At 53.3% G+C, this 21,158-nt stretch overlaps 2 protein-coding genes across 2 annotated transcripts in view; both read left to right on the top strand.

Annotated features, from left to right (window-relative positions):
- Window positions 1–61: 61 nt before the first annotated feature.
- Window positions 62–14,523, top strand: abcc12 (ATP-binding cassette, sub-family C (CFTR/MRP), member 12). Its single transcript, XM_086174573.1, has 28 exons — window positions 62–103; window positions 173–285; window positions 395–601; window positions 689–836; window positions 1,219–1,452; window positions 1,538–1,711; window positions 1,900–2,047; window positions 3,209–3,357; window positions 3,439–3,546; window positions 3,959–4,168; window positions 4,233–4,304; window positions 4,742–4,866; window positions 4,999–5,071; window positions 5,581–5,784; window positions 6,018–6,149; window positions 7,245–7,320; window positions 7,669–7,772; window positions 7,865–8,032; window positions 8,281–8,507; window positions 8,853–8,990; window positions 9,844–10,033; window positions 10,103–10,192; window positions 10,511–10,703; window positions 13,105–13,264; window positions 13,345–13,423; window positions 13,802–13,915; window positions 13,990–14,154; window positions 14,348–14,523. The coding sequence occupies exons 1-28, from the start codon at window positions 62–64 to the stop codon at window positions 14,453–14,455; spliced, it is 3,951 nt and encodes a 1,316-aa protein (XP_086030699.1). The 3' UTR covers window positions 14,456–14,523.
- A 3,818-nt stretch (window positions 14,524–18,341) lies between these two features.
- Window positions 18,342–21,158, top strand: part of LOC147218124 (multiple C2 and transmembrane domain-containing protein 2-like) — a 19,357-nt gene continuing 16,540 nt past the window's right edge. Inside the window, exons 1-2 of the mRNA XM_086174947.1 lie at window positions 18,342–18,439; window positions 19,887–20,236. Coding sequence (XP_086031073.1) covers window positions 19,919–20,236 — 318 coding nt within the window. The 5' untranslated portion in view covers window positions 18,342–18,439; window positions 19,887–19,918. The remainder of the gene's footprint in view (window positions 18,440–19,886; window positions 20,237–21,158) is intronic.

Below are 21,158 nucleotides of genomic sequence, written 5' to 3'. Positions count from 1 at the left end.
TCAGGTAGTTTTGTGTGCAGATCGTGGAGGTGTGATGGAAGCTCCTCCTCCCGGTGGAACCATGAGGAACCCTCAGGAGGCCGTGGGGGAGCAGGGGGTTCATGTGAGTCGAAGGCAGGAGGTTGTCGCCGCCCGATCATCGCTGTTCTCTCTAACTCCGCCCCCCCGGCAGGAAGCCCCGCCCCTGGCCCCCGGCCCCGCCCCCGGCGAGCCGGAACCCGGCAGAATCCGCGAGCGGCGGCAGAGCGAGAGCGAGCAGACCGTCAAAGGCCGGTCGACGGCCAGGTCAGTGAACGAGGCTCAGGGCCGCCGTCCCTCAGCTGGCCGGAGGGGGCGGAGCCTGTGTTCGCCGCCATGTGTTCCATCACTCTACGGCGGCTCCGCCTCATCGCAGGGGCGTGACCCCTCTTTTGCCGTCGTGGTCCCTCCTGGGTCAGCGTGTCTCCGCCTCCAGGTCCCACCCGGTGGACAGCGCCGGCCCGCTGTCCTTCTGCACGTTCTCCTGGATGACGGCGTCCATGTGGCAGATGTTCCGCGGCAGGCTTGACAAAGGTTTTCTCACGCTGTCGCCGTCAGATGCGTCCGACGGCGCCGGACGAAGGTGAGGGTCTTCGGGCTTCTCCGCTTCTCCCATTTTCTCGCTGGAATATTCTGTCTGAGGTGAAACGCCTCCGCCCTCCGCCCGCAGGCTGCAGAGGCTCTGGGAGCAGGAGGTCTCCAGGACGGGCCCGGAGAAGGCCTCCCCGGTCCGTGTGGTGCTTCGCTTCCAGAGAACCCGGATGGCGCTGTCCGTCTCCGTCGGCGTCCTGGTCATGGTCATGGCCTTCCTGGGGCCGGTGAGCCGCCTTCTTTGCTTCTGTTGTTCTTCACGTTCTCGCCACGTTCGGGTAGAACATCCACAGAAGCTGACATTCTTTCGGGTGAAATGTTACGAATGGACGGATTGGCGTCGCCTCTCGGGGGCGGAGCCGATCCCAGCCACGCCCAGGAAAATGGGCGGGCCTTACCGTGGGTCTGTCGTTCGGCCTCTCCTTCCCGCCGGTGGGCAGTTCAGCGTCGTCAGCGACCCGCGAGGAGAACCCCGACCCTCCCTGACCTTCTCACCCTTGAGCTCGGTCGGGAGCAGCCGGGCTTCCCTCCGGCCGCTGCTTGTTCCGTCTTCAGGGTTCCCGGTTCCTGGTCCTGGAGCTCCTGACCTTCTGCCTGCTCCGCCCCCAGGCGGTGCTGGTCCGCAGCATCCTGAGACACGTGGAGGAGTTGAAGCCGGAGCGCTGGCAGGGCGTGGGCCTGTCCCTCGCCCTCTTCGCCACCGAGTTCCTGAAGGCCTTCTTCATGTCGCTGCTGTGGGCGTTGAACCTGCGCACTGCCGTGCGCCTCAAGGGGGCCTTCTCCGCCCTGGCCTTCCAGAAGGTCGTTTCGCTGAAGGTCCACGGCGACGTCTCCACGGGGGAGGTGACCCTCCGGCACGCCAGCGGAGGCCTCGGGCCGGCGGAGGCCCCGGGGAACCGCCGGCTGACGTTCTATTGCTCTCGTCCAGATCGTGGACGTTCTGACGAACGACGGGCAGCGGCTCTTCGAGGCGACGGTCTTCTCCAGCTTCCTGCTCTCCGCCCCCCTGCTCTTCTGCGCCTGCGTGTTCCAAGCCTGCCTGCTGCTCGGCGCCACCGCCCTCACCGGGGTCGTCATCTTCGTCCTCTTCGTCCCCGCTCAGGTGAGGCCGGCACGTGACACGACAGGTCCGTCACGATGGCGTCCGATCGGGAACCCGAGCCAAAGCCGGCGGGTCGTCGAGGGACGGGGTATCGATCAGAAAAGAACGTGGACGTGGATTCTCGATGCTTTTGGCTCCACTGTGAGGAACGTTCTCTGCGTCTCAGGAAGCCTGTGTTCTGTCTGCAGGTTCTGATGGGGAACCTGATCAACGTTCTGCGGAGCCGCGCCGTCCCCGTCACCGATGGCCGGGTTCGCACCATGAGCGAGATCTTGAGCAACATCAAGCTCATCAAGATGTTCGCCTGGGAGGACTGTTTCCTGGAGAACGTCTCCGGTACCCGAACGATACGGGCGACGGGGCGAGAAGCTCGTCGGTGTTCTCGTAGTCCGGGAGGCAATCATCTCCGATACGGAACCTCAGTCAATGATTAGCGATCGATTGCGTGATTACCCGCTGAACGGGAATGAACCGCCTTCAGCCCTCGGTTCACGGCAGGTTCTGCCCTGTCCTTCTGGGGGGCTCAAAGCCTTCAGAGCCCGCTGGGAGCTGTGGCTTCTCCAAAAGACCAAAAAGACCAGAGCCTAGGAGAAACATCTGGCTACGAGGTCAGGTGACGCGGGTTGAACTGGGTCCATCCAGGCTCTCCTGTCTGGGTTCTCTCCGGTCATTGGTTCACTGAAAACTCTGAGATGTCTGTAGGCGTGGATGAGAGGATGAACGGTTGCATGATTGACAGCTGACCCGTCTAGGTTTAGCCCCGCCTCCCGCCCCGCGGGCAGCTGTGGTTGACAAGGCGAAGACCGCGGATGAAAGGATGAACGAGGAGAAGGCGGGGGTCGGCTGTCCGTCACACAGTCGTCCGACCGTTCACGGCTTTGGAAGGCGACCTTCATCCTGCAGACACCTCTTATCCATTAACAGAGAGGAGATGATTCACCTGAGCGGGAACCGGGTGTTCTTCATGGAACCCTCAGGCCAGGTCTGACTGGTGTTTAACCCGGACAGGAGGAGGAGGAAGAGCGGGAAGAAGAGGAGGCTGGGTTCCTGGGCTTAGTGTCTCCGTCCAGGTGTAGTCAGGGAATGAAGGTCTTACTTGGGCTCTGAGGGAAGGAGCTGCTTTGAGAAGAGGTGTGAACATCTGGGAGGGTTTGGAGGAGACATGAGAGATAAAGAAGTCATATGTTGGTATTTGGATGAATACCAGCACGCCGAGGACGGAGGTCCTCAAGGCTGATTGACAGCTTTGACCACCGTCGCACCATGGCATCCCCCTGATGTGATCGATTATCGATAATCGATTGAGTAATTAAGGTCATAAAAGATGTCGTTAAAAAGAGTGAACTTGGATGAAAGAATAGCGTCTTCATTTAAATACCGCACACCGATTGATGTTTAGACAATCAGTAATAATCAATCAACTGGCCCAGATGTTCTGAGGCACAGGAAGATGAGAACTTTCAAAATAACCGCCCTCCTGTGGCGTGTCCGCCCCAGAGCTGCGGAGCAAGGAGAGGCACCACCTGCGGAAGGCGGGTTACCTGAAGAACATCAATGCCAACGCCATGGTCTTCGTGCCCTTCATCGCCATCGTGCTGACCTTCCTGGTGCACACGCTGCTGGGCCTCCGGGTCAGCGCCGCCGAGGTGAGTCCTCGTGTGCCGCCGCGCGTTCGCCGAGAGCCCTACCGGCGGGACCGACGAGCCGCTGTCCGTTCTCGCCGGCAGGCCTTCACCGTCATCGCCGTCTTCAACACCATGCGCTTCTGCCTCGCCCTGATGCCGCCGGCCATCAAAGCCGTCGCCGAGGCCGCGCTGTCGCTGCGGAGGTTGAAGGTGAGGAGTTTCTTCGTGGACTCGGAGGGACGGCTGTCGGCGCCGCCGTCCGTCGGGGCCAGACCCGAGTTGCCGCTCTTTCTCCGGGGCATCTGGGGTTCCACGGGCACGGCCCGGGGTTTGGGTGCAGCCCACGGCCCCGGTCCTGAAGGGTCCTGGGATCGAGGTCCTGGAATTGCTGCGAGCGCCACACTACCAACTGTTTTTCCAGTCTCTTCTCCTGCAGTCCAACCACGGTGTCCTTCTGCTCGGCAGGGTTTCATCCGCTTGTGTTGACCTCCTCAGCTACCGAGTAGGTCAACACCGAGTCCGCTAAGCGGCTAGCGGGAGCCGCTAGCAGGTCTCAGATCGGGAAGCGTGAGGTGGAAAGTGAAGAGTTTTCAGCAGGTCCTGTCCTCTGTGCTTTGCTCAGAAAATCCTCCTGCTGCAGAACCCGGAGCCGTACGTGGTCCGCGGCAAACCCGGCGCCGCCGCCATCGTGATGACGAACGCCACCTTCTCCTGGACCAAACCGGCCGACAAGTCCCGCCCCCCGGACGACACAGCCGCCGGGATGAACGGAGCGGAGGGCGGGACGGAACCGCGGCCGACGCTGAGAAGGATCTCCTTCTCGCTGCCGAAGGTAAGGAGACACGTCCGTGTGATGGACTGAGACGGAACGTGAAGCCACTGTCGCTCTCCCGAAGGGTAACCTGATGGGCGTCTGCGGGAGCACCGGGAGCGGGAAGTCCTCGCTCATTCTGAGCGTCTTGGAGCAGGTTAGTCCCGCCTCACGGACTCACGGCGTTTTGTAGTTTTTGCTGGTTTGAGAATAAAATTACAAAGCGACCAAGTCGGATGCCAAGCGTCCGATGCTATTCGGACACGGACGCTCACTTGGCTTCATGCTTCACTTCGACTCATTTCCTGTCTTCGGTGTGACCTGCGTGACGACTTCAATGGAGGCGCTACGCACAAGCTCATTTCAGAGAAGAAATGCTACGCATTCAAAAGTGACCAAAGTGTTAATGACTGACCTGCTAATTACAGAACATGTTCGCTACTGTGTGCTAGCCTGACACTGTACCTTCCACAGAAGCACACGTCCTCGCCGCTTCCAGATGATTCTCCCGATCATCTATTTCTCAAGTTGACTCATTTCCTCTCACCTGAGACCACAAACAGGAAGTAAGCGTGTCTGTTTCCTGTTCCGCAGATGTACCTGCTGGAAGGTTCCCTCAGCACAGAGGGAACATTCGCCTACGTTTCTCAGCAGGCCTGGATCTTCCACGGCACCATCAGGGAGAACATCCTCATGGGAGAACCTTTTGACCAGGAGAAGTTACGTAACCCCGCCCAACTGAGGAGAATGGCCTCTGACCTCCCCTGAATACTGACACCGGTGAAACACACAGTGTACTAGTATATGCTACATACTGTGTGTGTGTGTGTGTGTGTGTGTACGTTGATCAGGTATGACTGTGTGATAAGCATGTGCTGCCTGGGGCCCGACCTGGACGGCCTCCCCTTCGGAGATCAGACCGAGGTACATCTCCGACCACCTCTGTCCACCACCACCTGCTCAGTACACCTTACTGGTACTATTGTACTACCACAGCACCACACCTGACCGGTACTACAGTAGTACTACAACAACACGCTTTACTGGTATTACAGTGCTATAAAAACACCACTCTTTATTAAAACTGTTGTACTCCTTTAGGCACAGTGCTGATCCTGTAGTAATCCTCTAGTCGCAGTACTGATCCTGTAGTACTCCTCTAATCACAGTACTGATGCTGTAGTACTCCTCTAGTCGCAGTACTGATCTTGTACTACTCATCTAGTCGCAGTATTGATCCTGTAGTACTCCTCTAGTGGCAGTACTGATCTTGTACTACTCTAGTCGCAGTATTGATCCTGTAGTACTCCTCTAGTTGCGGTACTGATCTTGTACTACTCCTCTCGTCGCAGTACTGATCCTGTAGTACTCCTCTAGTCGCAGTACCAGTACTAAAGGAGAATAGAGGTGACGGTAAGGTGTGCGCGGTGCAGGTGGGCGAACGTGGTCTGAACTTGTCCGGCGGTCAGAAGCAGCGCCTGAGCGTGGCGAGGGCAGCATACGCCGACCGAGACGCCGTGCTGCTGGACGACCCGCTGTCCGCCGTGGACGCGCATGTGGGCGCGCATCTCTTCCACCAGTGCATCCGGAAGCTACTCCGGAGGAAGGCCGTCATCCTGGTTACACACCAGCTGCAGGTGGACACACACACACACACATACACACACACACACACACACACACACACACACACAGGTCTCAGGCCTGCTCTCAAACTACCCCTGGTGGCCAAAGCTGTGAAGTGCAGGTTTCAGTAGGGGTAAGAAGGTTCTGAGGGTCCAGGTGAGGGTGAGGATCCAACGTCCGACCTGGAGAGGGTCTATGTCGCCATGGAAAGGAGATGTTAGGTGTGAACCCTCTGCTCCTCCAGTACCTGGAGTTCTGTGACCACATCCTAGTCCTGGAGAGCGGAGAGGTTCAAGAGGCCGGGAATCACCAGGACCTGCTGGAGGCCAGGGGGCGCTACGCTCAGATGGTCAGCTCCTACAGGGCCGAGCAGAAGGTGGGGCCTTTGTGTGTGTGTTTGTGTGTGTGTGTGTGTGTGTGTGTGTGTGTGTGTGTGTGTGCGCGTGTGTTTGTATGTTCCAACCTGAATAGACCAATTAAAGTCGTCAGTTAAGAAAAACTTAGCTGATCATAGGATGAGAAACATGATGTCCAATCAATATTATCAATGAATGTGATTGATCCCAGGCTCTCTCACACTCACAAACACACTTTCTCTCTGTCTCACTCACAAACACACACACACGCACATGGTGCACTGCTTTCAGAGGGAGGAAGACAAGGCTGAAGAATGTTCCTGGTCGCCCGAGGTGGAGACCAACCCCCTCCACCTGAGGGACGGGGGGGTGGACAACCCAGGTTAGCGGTGGATGGATGGATGGAGGGATGGATGGATGGATGAACGGATGGAGGGATGGAGGGATGGATGGATGGAGGGATGGATGGATGGACGGACGGATGGAGGGATGGACGACGGATGAACGGATGGAGGGATGGAGGGATGGATGGATGGATGGATGGATGGATGGAGGGATGGAGGGATGGATGGATGGATGGATGGATGGATGGATGGATGGATGGATGGACGGATGGAGGGATGGAGGGATGGAGGGATGGAGGGATGGATGGATGGATGGACGGATGGATGGCTGGATGGATGGATGGATGGATGGACGGATGGAGGGATGGAGGGAGGAATGGATGGACGGACGGACGGATGGACGGATGGATGGATGGATGGATGGATGGATGGATGGATGGATGGAGGGATGGAGGGATGGAGGGATGGATGGATGGACGGATGGAGGGATGGAGGGATGGAGGGATGGATGGACGGATGGACGGATGGACGGATGGATGGATGGATGGATGGACGTACGGATGGACAAACAGATGAATGGAGGTGTCCTCTGGTTCCAGGGTTGGACTTGTCAGATGAAGAAGCAGCCAATCAGAGATGTGGGTTTGATTCCTCCTTTTTCCATTCATTCATCCCTTCAATCAATCAATCAGTCAATCAATCAATCAATCTGTCAACCAATCTCTCGATCGATCATCAGACGGTGAATCTTCCCGAGCCCCCGGCCAGCAGCTGGTCCTCCAGGAGGCTCAGGCAAAGGGTGCTGTTTCCTGGAGAACCTACTGGGTGTACATCCAGGCTGCTGGAGGTCTGACACACACACACACACACACTCACACACACACACACACACACACACACACACACACACACACACACACACACACACACACACACACACAAACACACACTGTGCCGACCGGGTGAGCCTCCAGATTCGGGGTTCCGGTGTTCAGGTCACTGACATCACAGAATTAAAATCAGAAGAAACTTGGAGAACAGCTGGGGCAGCAGAACATCCAGAAGAGCATCCAGAAGATCCAAAGTCTTTGAGTGACAATTGTAGAAGATGAAGGGAGATCAGAAGCCAGTAAAAATAGGGTCAATGTGAAGAATGAGTGAATCTGCTCCCACCCTTCCTCGTATGTGTGTGCAGGTTTCATGGTGTCCTTGGGGCTCCTCCTGATCTTCATGCTGATGGTGGGCTCCTCCTTCAGCATCAACCTGTGGCTTAGCTTCTGGCTGGCTCAGGGCAACGGGGTGAGATGCCCGTCGACGCCGTTGCCATGGCGACACAGCCGGCAGGCTCCGGCGGGGCGCCGCTCACGTGGGGCTTCTGCTCCGGCCCTCAGACCGTTGGCGGGGACCCGGGCGCCGGGGGGGCGGGGCTCGCCTTCTTCCAGCTGGTCTACGGCATGACGGCGGTCACCATGGTGACGCTGGTCCTACTCAAGTGCTTCATCTACACGCACGTCACCCTGAGGGCCTCGTGCACGCTCCACGACTCCATGCTCAAGAAGGTCCTGCCACGAGGAAACCATGGCAACGATAATACACACACACTCACGGATATTTTTAGATCCAAACATTTCTATGTAATAAACATTTATACATTCAAGTAAACATGCATTTATATATATATATTATGTATGAAAAGATGCGTGAAGAAAAGACTTTATAACCTGAAGCCCAAACCGACATTATATCATTATAATTGTTATTACTATTATTAATCCTATTGTTATTATTCTTGTTGTTGCCCCCCCAGATAATTTCCTGCCCCATGAGCTTCTTCGACACGACGCCGTCGGGCCGCATCCTGAACCGCTTCTCCAAGGACCAGGAGGAGGTGGACGCCACGCTGCCCCTGTACGTGGACTGCTTCCTGCAGCTGAGCCTGATGGTCAGCTCTGCCATCCTCATCATCGCCGCCATCTTCCCCGCCATGCTGGTGCCCGCCGCCGTCCTGGCCGCCATCTTCATCCTCATCCTCTTGTGAGCTCAGCCCCCAGAACGGGAAATAACCTGATCCCAAAAACCGAGCCTGAACCACGATTATAAATTCAACCTCCTGGTTTAAGAAGTCAAAGATTGTTTTGTAATTCTTGTAATCCAAAGGAAATGTGATAAATATGGTAGTACAAGTAAAAGGAATGCCATAAAATGATCTGAACATCTTTAAAATTTCCTCCCATTCGGATGAAAAAATATCCCATTAGTTTGAATGTTCAAACTAAAAGTCAGAGTCACCAGATGGAAAGCCTCCTGCTGCCTCCTCGCTCCCTCCTCCAGAAGGGGGCGGGGCTTCCCAGCGGTCACGTGACCCCCGTCTGTCTGCAGCATCTTCCAGAGGAGCATCCGTCAGCTGAAGAGGATGGAGAACATCAGCCGTTCCCCCTGCATCTCCCTGACCTCCTCCACCCTGCAGGGCCTGAGCACCATCCACGCCTACCACACCCAGGACCACCTCCTCCGATGGTGACCTCCGTTTCTTCTGCCTCTTCCTCTTCTTCTTCCCCTTCCTCTTCTTCTTCTTCCTCCTCTTCCTCTTCTTCTTCCTCTTCCTCTTCTTCTTCTTCTTCCTCCTCTTCTTCTTCTTCTTCCTCTTCCTCCTCTTCTTCTTCCTCTTCCTCTCCCTCTTCCTTTTCCTCTTCCTCTTAATCTTCTTCCTCTTCCTCTTCCTCTTCCTCGTCTTCCTCTTCCTCTTCTTCTTCCTCTTCCTCTTCTTCTTCCTCTTCCTCTTCCTCTTCCTCTTCCTCTTCCTCTTCCTCTTCTTCTTCCTCTTATTCTTCTTCCTCTTCCTTTTCCTACTCCTCTTCCTCTTCTTCTTCCCCTTCCTCTTCTTCCTCTTCCTCTTCCTCTTCCTCTTCCTTTTCCTTTTCCTCTTCCTCTTCTTCTTCCTCTTCCTCTTATTCTTCTTCCTCTTTCTCTTCTTCGTCTTCGTCTTCCTCTTCCTCTTCCTCTTCTTCTTCCTCTTCATCTTCCTCTTCCTCCTCTTCTTCTTCCCCTTCCTCTTCCTCTTCTTCCTCCTCTTCTTCTTCCTCCTCCTCTTCTTCCTCCTCTTCCTCTTCCTTTTCCTCTTCTTCTTCCTCCTCCTCTTCTTCCTCCTCTTCCTCTTCCTCTTCCTCCTCTTCTTCTTCCCCTTCCTCTTCTTCCTCTTCTTCTTCCTCTTCCTCTTCTTCCTCCTCTTCTTCTTCCTCCTCTTCTTCTTCCTCCTCCTCTTCTTCCTCCTCTTCCTCTTCCTCTTCCTCCTGCTCCTCCTGTTCTCCTCCAGATCGTCTTCTGTGCTTTCATTTTGAAGTTCTTGCTGCCGTGCTTTGTCCCCGCCCAGCTTCCAGGCTTTGAGCGACACCAACTCCAACCACTTGTTCCTGTTCCACTCGGGGACCCGCTGGATCGCCTTCTGGCTGGACTGCATGGCGACCAGCCTCATTCTGCTGGTGTCCCTGCTGGTGGTCCTCAGCGACGGAGCCCTCGTCAGCCCGTCCACGAAGGGCCTGGCCATGTCCTACACCATCCAGGTAGCCCCCCCCCCCGCCGGGGTCAACATGGCCGCCGCCTTCCAGCACCTTGACGGTGTGTGTCCACAGATGACGGGGCTCCTGCAGCACGTGGTGAAGTTGTCCACGGAGGTGGAGGCCCTCTTCAACTCGGTGGAGAGGCTGCTGGAGTACATCACGGTCAGAACGTAGAGCCGGCCCACCTTCTCCACACAGGAACCATGACTGAACTCTAGAACCTTCAGCCAGTCAGTTCCATCTGGAGGAGCTTTCATAGACACTCTCTCTGTCTGTCTCTGTGGAGTCTCCATGTTCTTCTGCCTGGTTCTCTCCAGGTCCCCCATCCTCGCCCCATAGTCCAAACACAGTCCCTAGTTCTCAAAGACTCAAAGTTCTCTGTAGGTGTGAATGACAGGATGGGTGGTGAGAAGATGGATGATCCAGAGGTGTCCTTCCTTCCGGAAGTCCGTCCCTTCACGACTCTCCTGTGCCGTCCAGGGCTGTGAGTCGGAGTCTCCCGGGGATTTGGCCACGGCGGCGGCGGCCCCTGAGGACTGGCCTCAGGGCGGAGCCATCGCCTTCAGGGGCTACAAGATGAGGTACCGCGCAAACACTCCTATCGTCCTCAAGGGCCTGGACTTCCTCATCAAGCCCGGGGAGAAGCTCGGCATCGTGGGACGGACGGGTTCAGGTGAGACCGTCACTTTCCAACCGACTCACTGACGAGTCACTGAATGGGTCGCCGACCAACACGTCGACGCCTCGCCGACTCGCCATTCGAGCAACACGCTTCTTGAACCGCTGGCGATTCACTCACCGACTCACTGACTGAGTCGCTCTTCGAATCACTGAGTGAATCCGTGACGGCATGTGACTCGCTGACTCCAGACCGTCTCACCACATCATCCGCCGACCGCTGATCAAACTCTGACTGAGAAACTCACCATTTCACAGAGAGCGTGACTCAACCAGAAGACTGACTCACTGGTTCACTGACTGACTCGCTGACTGATGGTCTAAACAAGGGGTGGGCAAACTCGCGGCCCGCGGGCCACGTCCGGCCCGCTGGTCTTTTTAATCCGGTACAGAATTCAAACTTGATGTGAACGATTGGATCAATGAATGTGGGAGCTCAAACGGGAGATTATTTCATTTTAGGAGCTACTTGAGAATTTTCCTGAGCTGAATGACACAGATCTGGTTTGTGATTTAGCCCGGGGATTTTCGGCCAGTGTGCCGCGGCACTCCGGTGCGCTGAGAGACCGTTGAGGGTCACGTCTGTGACGCGATGACGCAGAGGTCGATGTTAGCGTTTGTGCTGCGCGACAGTGACAGTTTGGGATCGCAGCAAGACGAGCGAGTGACAGTGATGGAGAGGGACAAAAGAAAAAAGAAAAGAGGGTGAGCTCGAGGCAATACTTCAAAAGCTGTCTTTCATTTGGATTCACTTTCACCGGGGATGCGACGGCAGCGACTCCGCTGCGCTTGGCGTGCGCTGAGAAGCTATCCAATCGCGCCACGGTGCCAAGCGAGCTTGAACGCCATCTCAAAACCAAACACCCTTCCGTTCAAAACAAGCCGATTGGACTATTTTGTGCGCTTACATACAAACAGTGAGAAAGGGGCAATGTTTTGGAGAAAATCCACAAAGGTAAACGAGACAGCCATCAAAGCTAGTTGCCTTGTTGCTGAACTTGTAGATAAATCAAAAAAGTCCCACACTTTGGCATAAACATTGATATTGCCAGCTTGTAAAGCTTGAGCAGGAGCTTCGTGTCTTTCTACCATGACTGCCGGGATGTCCACTGTGTGTTCATCCAAACAGCCCCAGGTTTCACACTAAGTGAGAATAAATACACTAAAAACTTAAAAAGGGGTGTGGTGTCTCACCCCAAGGGACGAAGGGTCGAGGGTCGTGGTTCAGCCGGGTATATATAGATGATCCCGGATGTTCAAGTTCTAGTTGTATTTTGTTGGCGTTTCAAATTATAGAATCGAACTCCTCCGCCATTATTTCAGCGCTGAAACACTGCAAACTATATTATTAACTGTATGTATCATATGTACTGTGTTAGTGTCATTGTGTGTCATTTTGGTTGGTGGTCTGCCCCAGGATCTTGTAAATGTAAAAAATGTGCCGCGGCTGAAAAAAGGTTGAAAATCACTGATTCAGCCTTTACTGTGGACATACTGACACACATGAATGAGCCGGACATGAAGCTACAAGGGAAAACTGGTTTGTCCATGAAATGCGAGCAAACTCCAGAGCCTTCAAAACCAAACTGGTTTTATTTTCAGAGCAAATGTCAGATGAGTCTGATTTGTATCGTTTACAAATGCGTTTTTTTTTTTAATATGTATCATATCTTGTGGTGACCCGGCCCGTCTGTCAAATTTTAAAATTCAATGAGGCTCCTGAGCCAAAGTTTGCCCACCCCTGCTCTAAGCAGGTCATGGACTGACCGAGTCCCTGACACACGTGACTAACCGATGATTTTTAATGTTACGATGACATTTTAAGAGATTGTCTCACCGACTGAACGACTCAATCAATAGGTCGCTGACCGACTAGACTAGACATCCTGACTTGGTAAATAATGGAGTCACAGGCAGTATCACTTGGATTCACACTCAGACAGACTCCAAAAGATGTACTCCAGGTCACAGGGGTCACAGGGGTCACAGGGGTCAGATGGAATACTGTGGGGTACTATTGAGTCAGCGTGGGATTTCTGTGATGCTCACTGGGGTACTGTGGGGTACAGTGAGGCCCTGTGGGTTCTATGAGGCACTGTGGGGTACAGTAAGGCATAATGGGTTTCTGTGGGGTTCAGTGCGGTACTGTGGGGTACTGTTTGGTACTGTGGGGTACTGTGTGGTACTATGAGGTACTGTGGGGTACAGTGAGGTCCTGTGGGGTTCAGTGCGGTACTGTGGGGTACTGTTTGGTACTGTGGGGTACTGTGTGGTACTATGAGGTACTGTGGGGTACAGTGAGGTCCTGTGGGGTTCAGTGCGGTACTGTGGGGTACTGTTTGGTACTGTGGGGTACTGTGTGGTACTGCGCCTGTAGGGTCTCTGAATGCTCGCAGGGAAGTCCTCCCTGGGCGTAGCTCTGTTCCGCCTGGTGGAGCCGGCGGCGGGGACCATCCTGATCGACGGGGTAGAGGTCACGACTGTGAGCCTGAAGGAGCTACGCAGCAAGCTGTCCGTCATCCCCCAGGACCCCGTGCTGTTCCTCGGCTCCATCAGGTAACCAGGGTGGAGGTAAAACATCTGGCCTGAGAGAAGTTCACCCCTGACACTTCAAGACTGACACTTTTGCCCACCAGGTACAACCTGGACCCCTTCCACCAGCACAGTGATGAGGCGCTCTGGGCAGCCCTGGACAAGACCTATATGAAGGAAGCGGTAGGCGACCCGGCAGAACCCGGCACATGTTCCTCGACAACGTAGAGACAAGCTGATGGGGGGGGCAGAGCCTCCGGCGGCGGTCTGAACCGTAGCTGATGTTGTTCGATCTATGAGGCAACAGGAGAGGTTTCCATCAGTGGGAATTACAGATAATTATCTGGAGTTCTGATTCGAGGCTCTTCTCTTGACTCCATCATGTTCAGGACACTGATCGCTGTAGTTTGCTTCTTCTACCACGAGCTGGCGCCCTCAACCCTTATATGAGACTTTGAAAGTTTGAAGTTTAAGGCCAAAAGGTCCCGGAGGCTCGGTGAAGCCCTGGTCCAACCCTGATGTGGGATTTCCTTACCTGTTGGGGGGTTTCTCCGTCCTCAGGTCTCCAGGCTGGACGGGAAACTTCAGGCGCCGGTCTTTGAGAACGGGCAGAACTTGTCGGTCGGGGAGAGACAGCTCCTGTGTTTGGCCAGAGCTCTTCTCCGGAACTCCAAGGTCTGGAAGATTCTATGTTGCGGACGTTTCCTTCCTTCGGGGTTCCTCTGTCAATCCTGCCCCCCCTCCTTCAGATCATACTGTTGGACGAGGCCACGGCCTCCATCGATGCCGAGACGGACGCCCTGATCCAGAACACCATCCGCGAGGCCTTCAGGGACCGCACGGTTCTCACCATCGCCCACCGCCTCCACACCGTGATGCAGGCCGATCGGATCCTGGTCATGGAGAAGGGACAGGTAGGAGGACCTCGCCGGTTCCTCCCGGGGTGACGGCTTCCGAGCGGCTCAGGACAGTTCAGGTCCAGAAATGCTCCTCAGAAGACTTCTGGGCGCCTTCAGATCTTATTTGTTATTTTTTTTCTCCTGACTTTTCTTTTGAAAAGATGTTGAGGGGATCAGCTGGGTTCCTAATCTGCCTTGATCCCGACAGGTGGCGGAACTGGACCAACCGGACGCCCTGATCAAACGACCAGGCTCGCTCTTCTCTTCCCTGGTGGCGGCGGCGGCGGCGAATGGCAGCGGCTCCGAGACGCAGTGATGTCCTCTGCAAGGCGAGGAATCACTGTGTCGTAACGATTCACAGGATGACATAAATGTGTAATAACACTTTACAGGATGTAATAAATGTGTAATAACGCTTCACAGGATGTAATAAACGTGTAATAACACTTCACAGGATGACATAAATGTGTAATAATACTTCACAGGATGTAATAAATATGTAATAACACTTCACAGGATGTAATAAATTGTAATAACACTTCACAGGATGTAATAAATGTGTAATAATGCTTCACAGGACATATCTGTGTCATAACACATCGGCACCTTCGTGTTGCTCTCCAGTGGCCCAGTGACCAGAGGAAATGCGTTTTTCATGAAAGAGACACAAGTGATTTATGATTGGAGGTGTTTATAGCAGCAGGCCCAGTCCGGAGAGGCGTCTCCTCGCGCAATGAAACCCTCAGTCTGAGAGGAACCAGAAAGAATCAGCATGTCACGGCCACCAGACGCAAACAGGTTTTTGTGGAGGGCAGCTTTGGGTGCAGACACATGCGTGGACAGTGGAGAGCTTCCTGGTCTCCACTCCCTGTAGCCTCACCGTTCCACCCGAGTTCCTCTCATCACACACATATATTCTGTCTTGCTGCGACTAACTTTCATTCCTCTCCTTTCCAGAGTATACCTCCACCTCTAGATGTTCCTCTACCTGTTCTCTGCTCTCACTGCAGATCATCATGTCATGTGCAAACATCATGGTCCATGGAGATTCCTGTCTAACCTCATCTGTCAGCCTGTCCATCACCATTGCGAACCGAACAAGACAGGGCTCAGAGCTGATCCCTGATGGAGTCCCACCTCCACCTTGAACTTCTCGGTTACCCCTACAGCACACCGTACCAGTGTCTCACAGCTAGCATACATGTCCTGCACCAGTCTAACATACTTCTCTGCCACTCCAGACTTCCTCATACAATACCAGAGCTCCTCTCTTGGCACCCTGTCATATAATTTTTCTAGGTCTACAAAAACACAATTCAGCTCCCTCTGGCCTTCTCTGTACTTTTCTATTAGCATTCTCAACGCAAATACTGCATCTGTAGTACTCTTTCTAGTCACTTCACTTTTACTAATTTGTGCTACTTTGTGGTCTACAATAGTCACCTCTTCTACCCTTGCCTCTCTTTCATTTTTCACATCCATCAGCTCTTCAAAGTACTCTTTCCATCTCCTCTTCCCATCCCTCTTCTAGCATCTGTCAATACATTTCCCTCTTTATCCTTAATCACCCGGACCTGTTGTACATCCTTTCCATCTTTATCTCTCTGTTTCGCCAACCTGTATAGATCATTCTCACCCTCCTTACTATCCAGCCAAGCATACAAGTCATCGTACGCACTTTGTTTTGCCTTTGCTACCTCTATCTTGACCTTTCGCCGCATCTCCCTGAACTCCTGTCTGTTCTCTTCAATCCTCTCAGTATCCCACTTCTTCTTCGCTAACCTCTTTCTCTGTATATACTCCTGCACTTCCTCATTCCGCCACCAAGTCTCCTTATCTACTTTCCTTTCACATGACACACCAAGTACTCTTCTACCTGTCTCTCTGATAACACTAGCTGTTGTTGTCCAATCATCTGGAAGCTCACCCTGACCACCCAGACCCTTTCTCAACTCCTCCCTGAAAACCATGCAACACTCCTCCCTTTTCAGCTTCCACCACTTTGTCCTCTGCTCTGCCTTTGTCCTCTTCATCTTCCTTGTCACCAGAGTCATCCTACAAACCAGCATCCTATGCTGTCTGGCTACACTCTCACCTCCAACTACTTTGCAGTCACTATACAAGATGTAGTCTACTTTCATGCTCCTTCCTCCTCTCTTATAAGTCACCCTATGTTCCTGTCTTTTCTGGAAAAAGTGTTCACTACATCCATTTCCATCCTTTTTGCAAAATCCACCACCATCTGTCCCTCTGCATTCCTATTCTGTATACCAGGGGTGGGCAAACTGCGGCCCGCGGGCCACATCCGGCCCGCTGGTCTTTTGAATCCGGCCCGCCAAAGATTAGTACAGAATTCATATTTGCTGTGAATGATTAAATGATCGGATCAATGAATGTTGGAGCTCAAACGAGAGATACTTTAATTTTTGGAGCTACTAGGAACACTTGAGAATTTTCCTGAGCTGAATAGCACAGATTGGCTTTGTGATTTAGCATTTAATGTGGAAATACTGACACACATGTATGAGCTGTGTCATTTTGGTTGGTGGTCTGCCCCAGGATCTTGTAAATGTAAAAAATGTGCCGCGGCTCAAAAAAGGTTGAAAATCATTGTGACACACATGAATGAGCCGGACATGAAGCTACAAGGGAAAACTGGTTTGTCCATGAAATGCGAGCAAACTCCAGAGCCTTCAAAACCAAACTGGTTTTATTTTCAGAGCAAATGTCCGACCAGTCTAATATGTACTGTCAACAAATGAGTTTTTTTTTTTTATATGTATCGTATCTTGTGCTGACCCGGCCCGTCTGTCAAATTTTAAAAGTTAATGCGGCCCCTGAGCCAAAAAGTTTGCCGGACCCTGCTGTATACCATATCTGCCCATCACTTCTTCATCCCCTCTATCGCCTGCACCATCATGTCCACTCCTGACTGATCGCTATCGTAACATAAAATATCCCTTCGAAATAAGATTCAGACATGCCACAAACACATTTATAAAGAAAATTTTTATTTTCATGAACATTTCAAACATTTCAGAATATGGAGTCAATGCCAAGAAACCTTAATATTTTACATAGAGCTGTTTTTGTTTGTGTTCCCGCTAAGACTCTCAAGCTCTCCTCCTCTCGACCAGTGCGCTCTGACTCCGGTCACTGTGGTGATGTTTAAACATCTCTTCAAAATAAGATACGCCACAAATACATTTATAAAGAACATTTTTATTAATAAAATACCCCAGGGCTCTTGGTCTCCAAGTGGCGAAGCAGTTTTGACGGCTTCTAGCTGTGTCAGAGCCGGTCGCCCAACAGGTATGCAGAGTGGGCTTGGTATGCGGAACACACCTGCCGGGAAAAAAAACATACTTCAAGTAGGATTCCTGGCATTGCCTCTTTAAAGCTGAATTTTAACAGAGCTTTCCAGGCTCTTTCTGAGCTTTTAGGCTTTTTCGGCTTTTTCAGGCTCTTCTCTGGGTCTTTTCCCCTTTGCAAAGAAACTCCCAAGACGTCTGTTTCTGACTCATTTTGCAAGCCTGCGGGTTCAATTTTGGCGCACAAGTAACCAAGACGTCACCGGGAGAATCATTTTTCAAAAGAAAAGATCGTCCAGACTCGGATAATACAGGAAGCGGAAATAATTGATTATTTCTTGAGAAGCCCGGGGGTCGAGGACCACTGGTCCGGAGGACAACAAATAATGGGCAACATCTCGGTTTGTCAGGGTGGAAAAAGCAAAAGTCAACCACTTGCATTCGCTACGTTTTCATTCATGTATCACGAACTCCAAGCCTCCAGCTTGGAGGGAGGCGGGATTTGGAATGAGTGACGTGACGTCAGCAGGCGTGCAGAGACACACACACACACACTCACAAAATGAGGGTCGCACGAAGTTCCCTTTCACGCCGCTTATCACATCGAGTTAGAGGAAACAGAACATCGGTAGATTTTCACAATAAAAGAAGAACGCGCGTCCGTGTCTTTCTCTCGCATCCGTTTTAATGCTCTCACCAGAGGAGCGGCCGCCATTTGGACTGCATTCTGGAGGTTCTAGAAGCTTCACGCTCAGTCACGTGGTTCTCCAGGCCGCTCTTCCAGGTCGCGTCTTCTTCGGTTTCTTTTCCACCGGGCTCTTATTTTTTAACGCTGACCGGAAGCTGTCTCCGTCCTTCTTTCTCTGGCTTGACGGCTGATGCTGACACACATGTAACGACACTTCCCCCAATAACTCGGCTACACACAGGAGGAAGTTGACGGAAGGTCCGCGTCTCCGCGTCTCCGCGTCTCCGTCCGCCGTCGGAAGGTAAGAGACCGATCCGACCGTGAGGGGCGGCGGGACCGGAGGAGGTCGAGGGGGTGAGGTGACCCGGTGAAGCACCTGCCAGTGCGGGAAGGTGCTTCACCTGGAGCTTTCAAGCCGCTTCCTGGAGGAAACGGATCGATGGATCGATGGATCGATGGATCGATGGATCGATGGCAAAGCTGTGATTGTCGATCGGTGATGTTTGATGTTCCGTTTAAAACCAAAGCGCAGATGAAAAACAAACATGTGTTTTTCCTCGGGGGAAAGGGATACGCTCGCGCACCTATGTCCGTGTGTGTTTTGAGGGCGTGTGTTTGCTCTCTCTATGTGTTTTCGTGCGTTGATCAATTCGTGTTTGTGTGTGTCTATGTTGGTCCACATGTGTGTGTATGTGTGTGTGTGTATGTGTGTGTGTGTGTTGGTCCACCTGTGTGTATGTGTGTGTGTGTGTGTGTGTGTGTGCGCGTGTGTAAGAGAGGCAGCGTCTGAAGCTGGCTGATGCAGATCAGTGCGTTGGAAGTCGCGCACGCGCACGGTGCAGGTTTTGGAAGGACGCCTGGGAACCCGCGGTTCGGATCTCGAGGAAGCAGGAGCGACTGCGCGAGCGGAGGGGAAACCCTGACCGCGGTGCCTCTGGTTCAACTTCCCCGTCGTGCACGAGGCGCGCTCCCTCCCATGCGTCTTCATCGCGCGTGCGTCACGGCCTGTCCCTCTAGTGTTGTGCACGCGGATCCTGTTCTGCACGGGATCGTGCACGGCCGCCCCGCGGGCCCGCTGTCTCGGAATCCGAGTCGCGGGTGCCTTCAGGGTCCGCAGGAAAGCAGGCCATCGACTCAGCGCGTGACGACATTCCCGCTTTGGAGGCATTTCTGAAATCCAGCCCGCGGGCTCGTGTCTGCTCCGGGTTCCTCGAGGTCCACGGGACAACAGGCCCGAAGTGTGTGTGGAGCCGTTTTCTGCTCGAGAACCAGACGCGCGCACCTTCGCGGCGCAGCGGGAGTTCGGCCAAAGAGCGGGAAGGCGTGGACGCGCCAGCGGGCAGATGGGTTTTCAATCGATGGATCGATTTGATTGGTCAATGTATTTTTTGGAAAGTTGCAGTAAATCCAGTGTCTTTTGCTATTTTGCTTGATCAATGTTTGATGAATATTTAAGTTGTGGTTGAAGTTACTACAGGAATAAAAGACCTTTCTTGGAATCCATTGATTGAAACCCCAAAGGCGTCTTGATGAAGTGACGTATTGGAAGGCACTGCTGTGTGTGTGTGTGTGTGTGTGTGTGTGTGTGTGTGTGTGTGTGTGTGTGTGTGTGTGTGTGTGTGTGTGTGTGTTTGTGTGTGTGTGTGTGTGTGTGTGTGTGTGTGTGTGTGTGTGTGTGTGATTGTGTGTTTACATCCTTGTTGTTTGTTCTTTATTTATTGTTTCTATTTTTATGTCGCCCTCCCCAGGATCAGTGATGGCTTCTGTCTGAAGGCCCCCCATGATGGAGTCCAAGAAGTCCAGACCTCTGAAGCTCCGGTTGAAGGTTCTGCCGGGCCTCCTGCGGTGGAAGAAAAGCAGGATGGCGCCCGCCGACCCCCTCGTGAGCCGCTCGGCGCCGGACGTGCGGGGGGCGGAGCAGAAATCCCCCCCTGCCGCCGCCGGCCGCCAGAGGCCGGGCCTCGGGGCGCCCGGGTCCAATGTGGAATGGCGAGCCCGCTGCCAGAACGGCGTCCTCAACGGCGAGATTGCCGGCGGCGCCGGAAGAGGCGAGGAGCCGGACGGGGAGACGGAACCCCTGAAGGACGACGGCGCCCGGGTACGTAGATCACCCACCCATGGGAAGGGGGCGGGGCTTAGAACGGGCCGGGATCCATCATGGGGTCATTTCTGGCGGGAGGCGGGACAGGAAACAGAGAACGGGCAGACAGGGATGGAGGGACCAGGACCTTTAACACTCAAGACCAGGATCTTTAACACTCAAGACCAGGACCTTTAACACTCAAGACCAGGACCTTTAACACTCAAGACCAGGATCTTTAACACTCAAGACCAGGACCTTTAACACTCAAGACCAGGACCTTGAACACACAAGACCGGTACCTCTCACACACAAGACCAGGACCTTTAACACACAAGACCAGGACCTTTAACACTCAAGACCAGGACCTCTCACACACAAGACCAGGACCTTTAACACACAAGACCAGGACCTTTAACACTCAAGACCAGGACCTTGAACACACAAGACCAGGACCTTGAACACACAAGACCAGGACCTTTAACACTCAAGACCGGGACCTTTAACACACAAGACCAGGACCTCTCACACACAAGACCAGGACCTTTAACACACAAGACCAGGACCTTTAACACACAAGACCAGGACCTTGAACACACAAGACCAGAACCTCTCACACTCAAGACCAGGACCTTTAACACACAAGACCAGGACCTTGAAAACACAAGACCAGGACCTCTCACACTCAAGACCAGGACCTCCCTCTGACAGGACCCAGTGAGGGTCCTGGTCTGCTCAGGTTGCAGGGACAGACATGATGAATGAACAGATGGCAATGAACAACACAGTGTGTGTGTGTGTGTGTGCATACCTGTGTTTGTATGCGTGTGTGTGCGCGTATGTGCGTGCGTTTGTGAGTATGCGCGTGTGAGTAGATATGTATATACCTGTGTGTGTATGTTAATATATATGTATATAGCTGTGTTGTGTGTGTGTGTGT

Source organism: Fistularia commersonii, chromosome 27, assembly GCF_037954325.1.
Source record: "Fistularia commersonii isolate RoL2024-O1a breed Wild chromosome 27, RoL_Fcom_v1.0, whole genome shotgun sequence".
NCBI classification, from domain to species: domain Eukaryota; kingdom Metazoa; phylum Chordata; class Actinopteri; order Syngnathiformes; family Fistulariidae; genus Fistularia; species Fistularia commersonii.
Note: the sequence above shows the minus strand (reverse complement) of the source record. Positions and strands in the feature narration are given on the sequence as shown.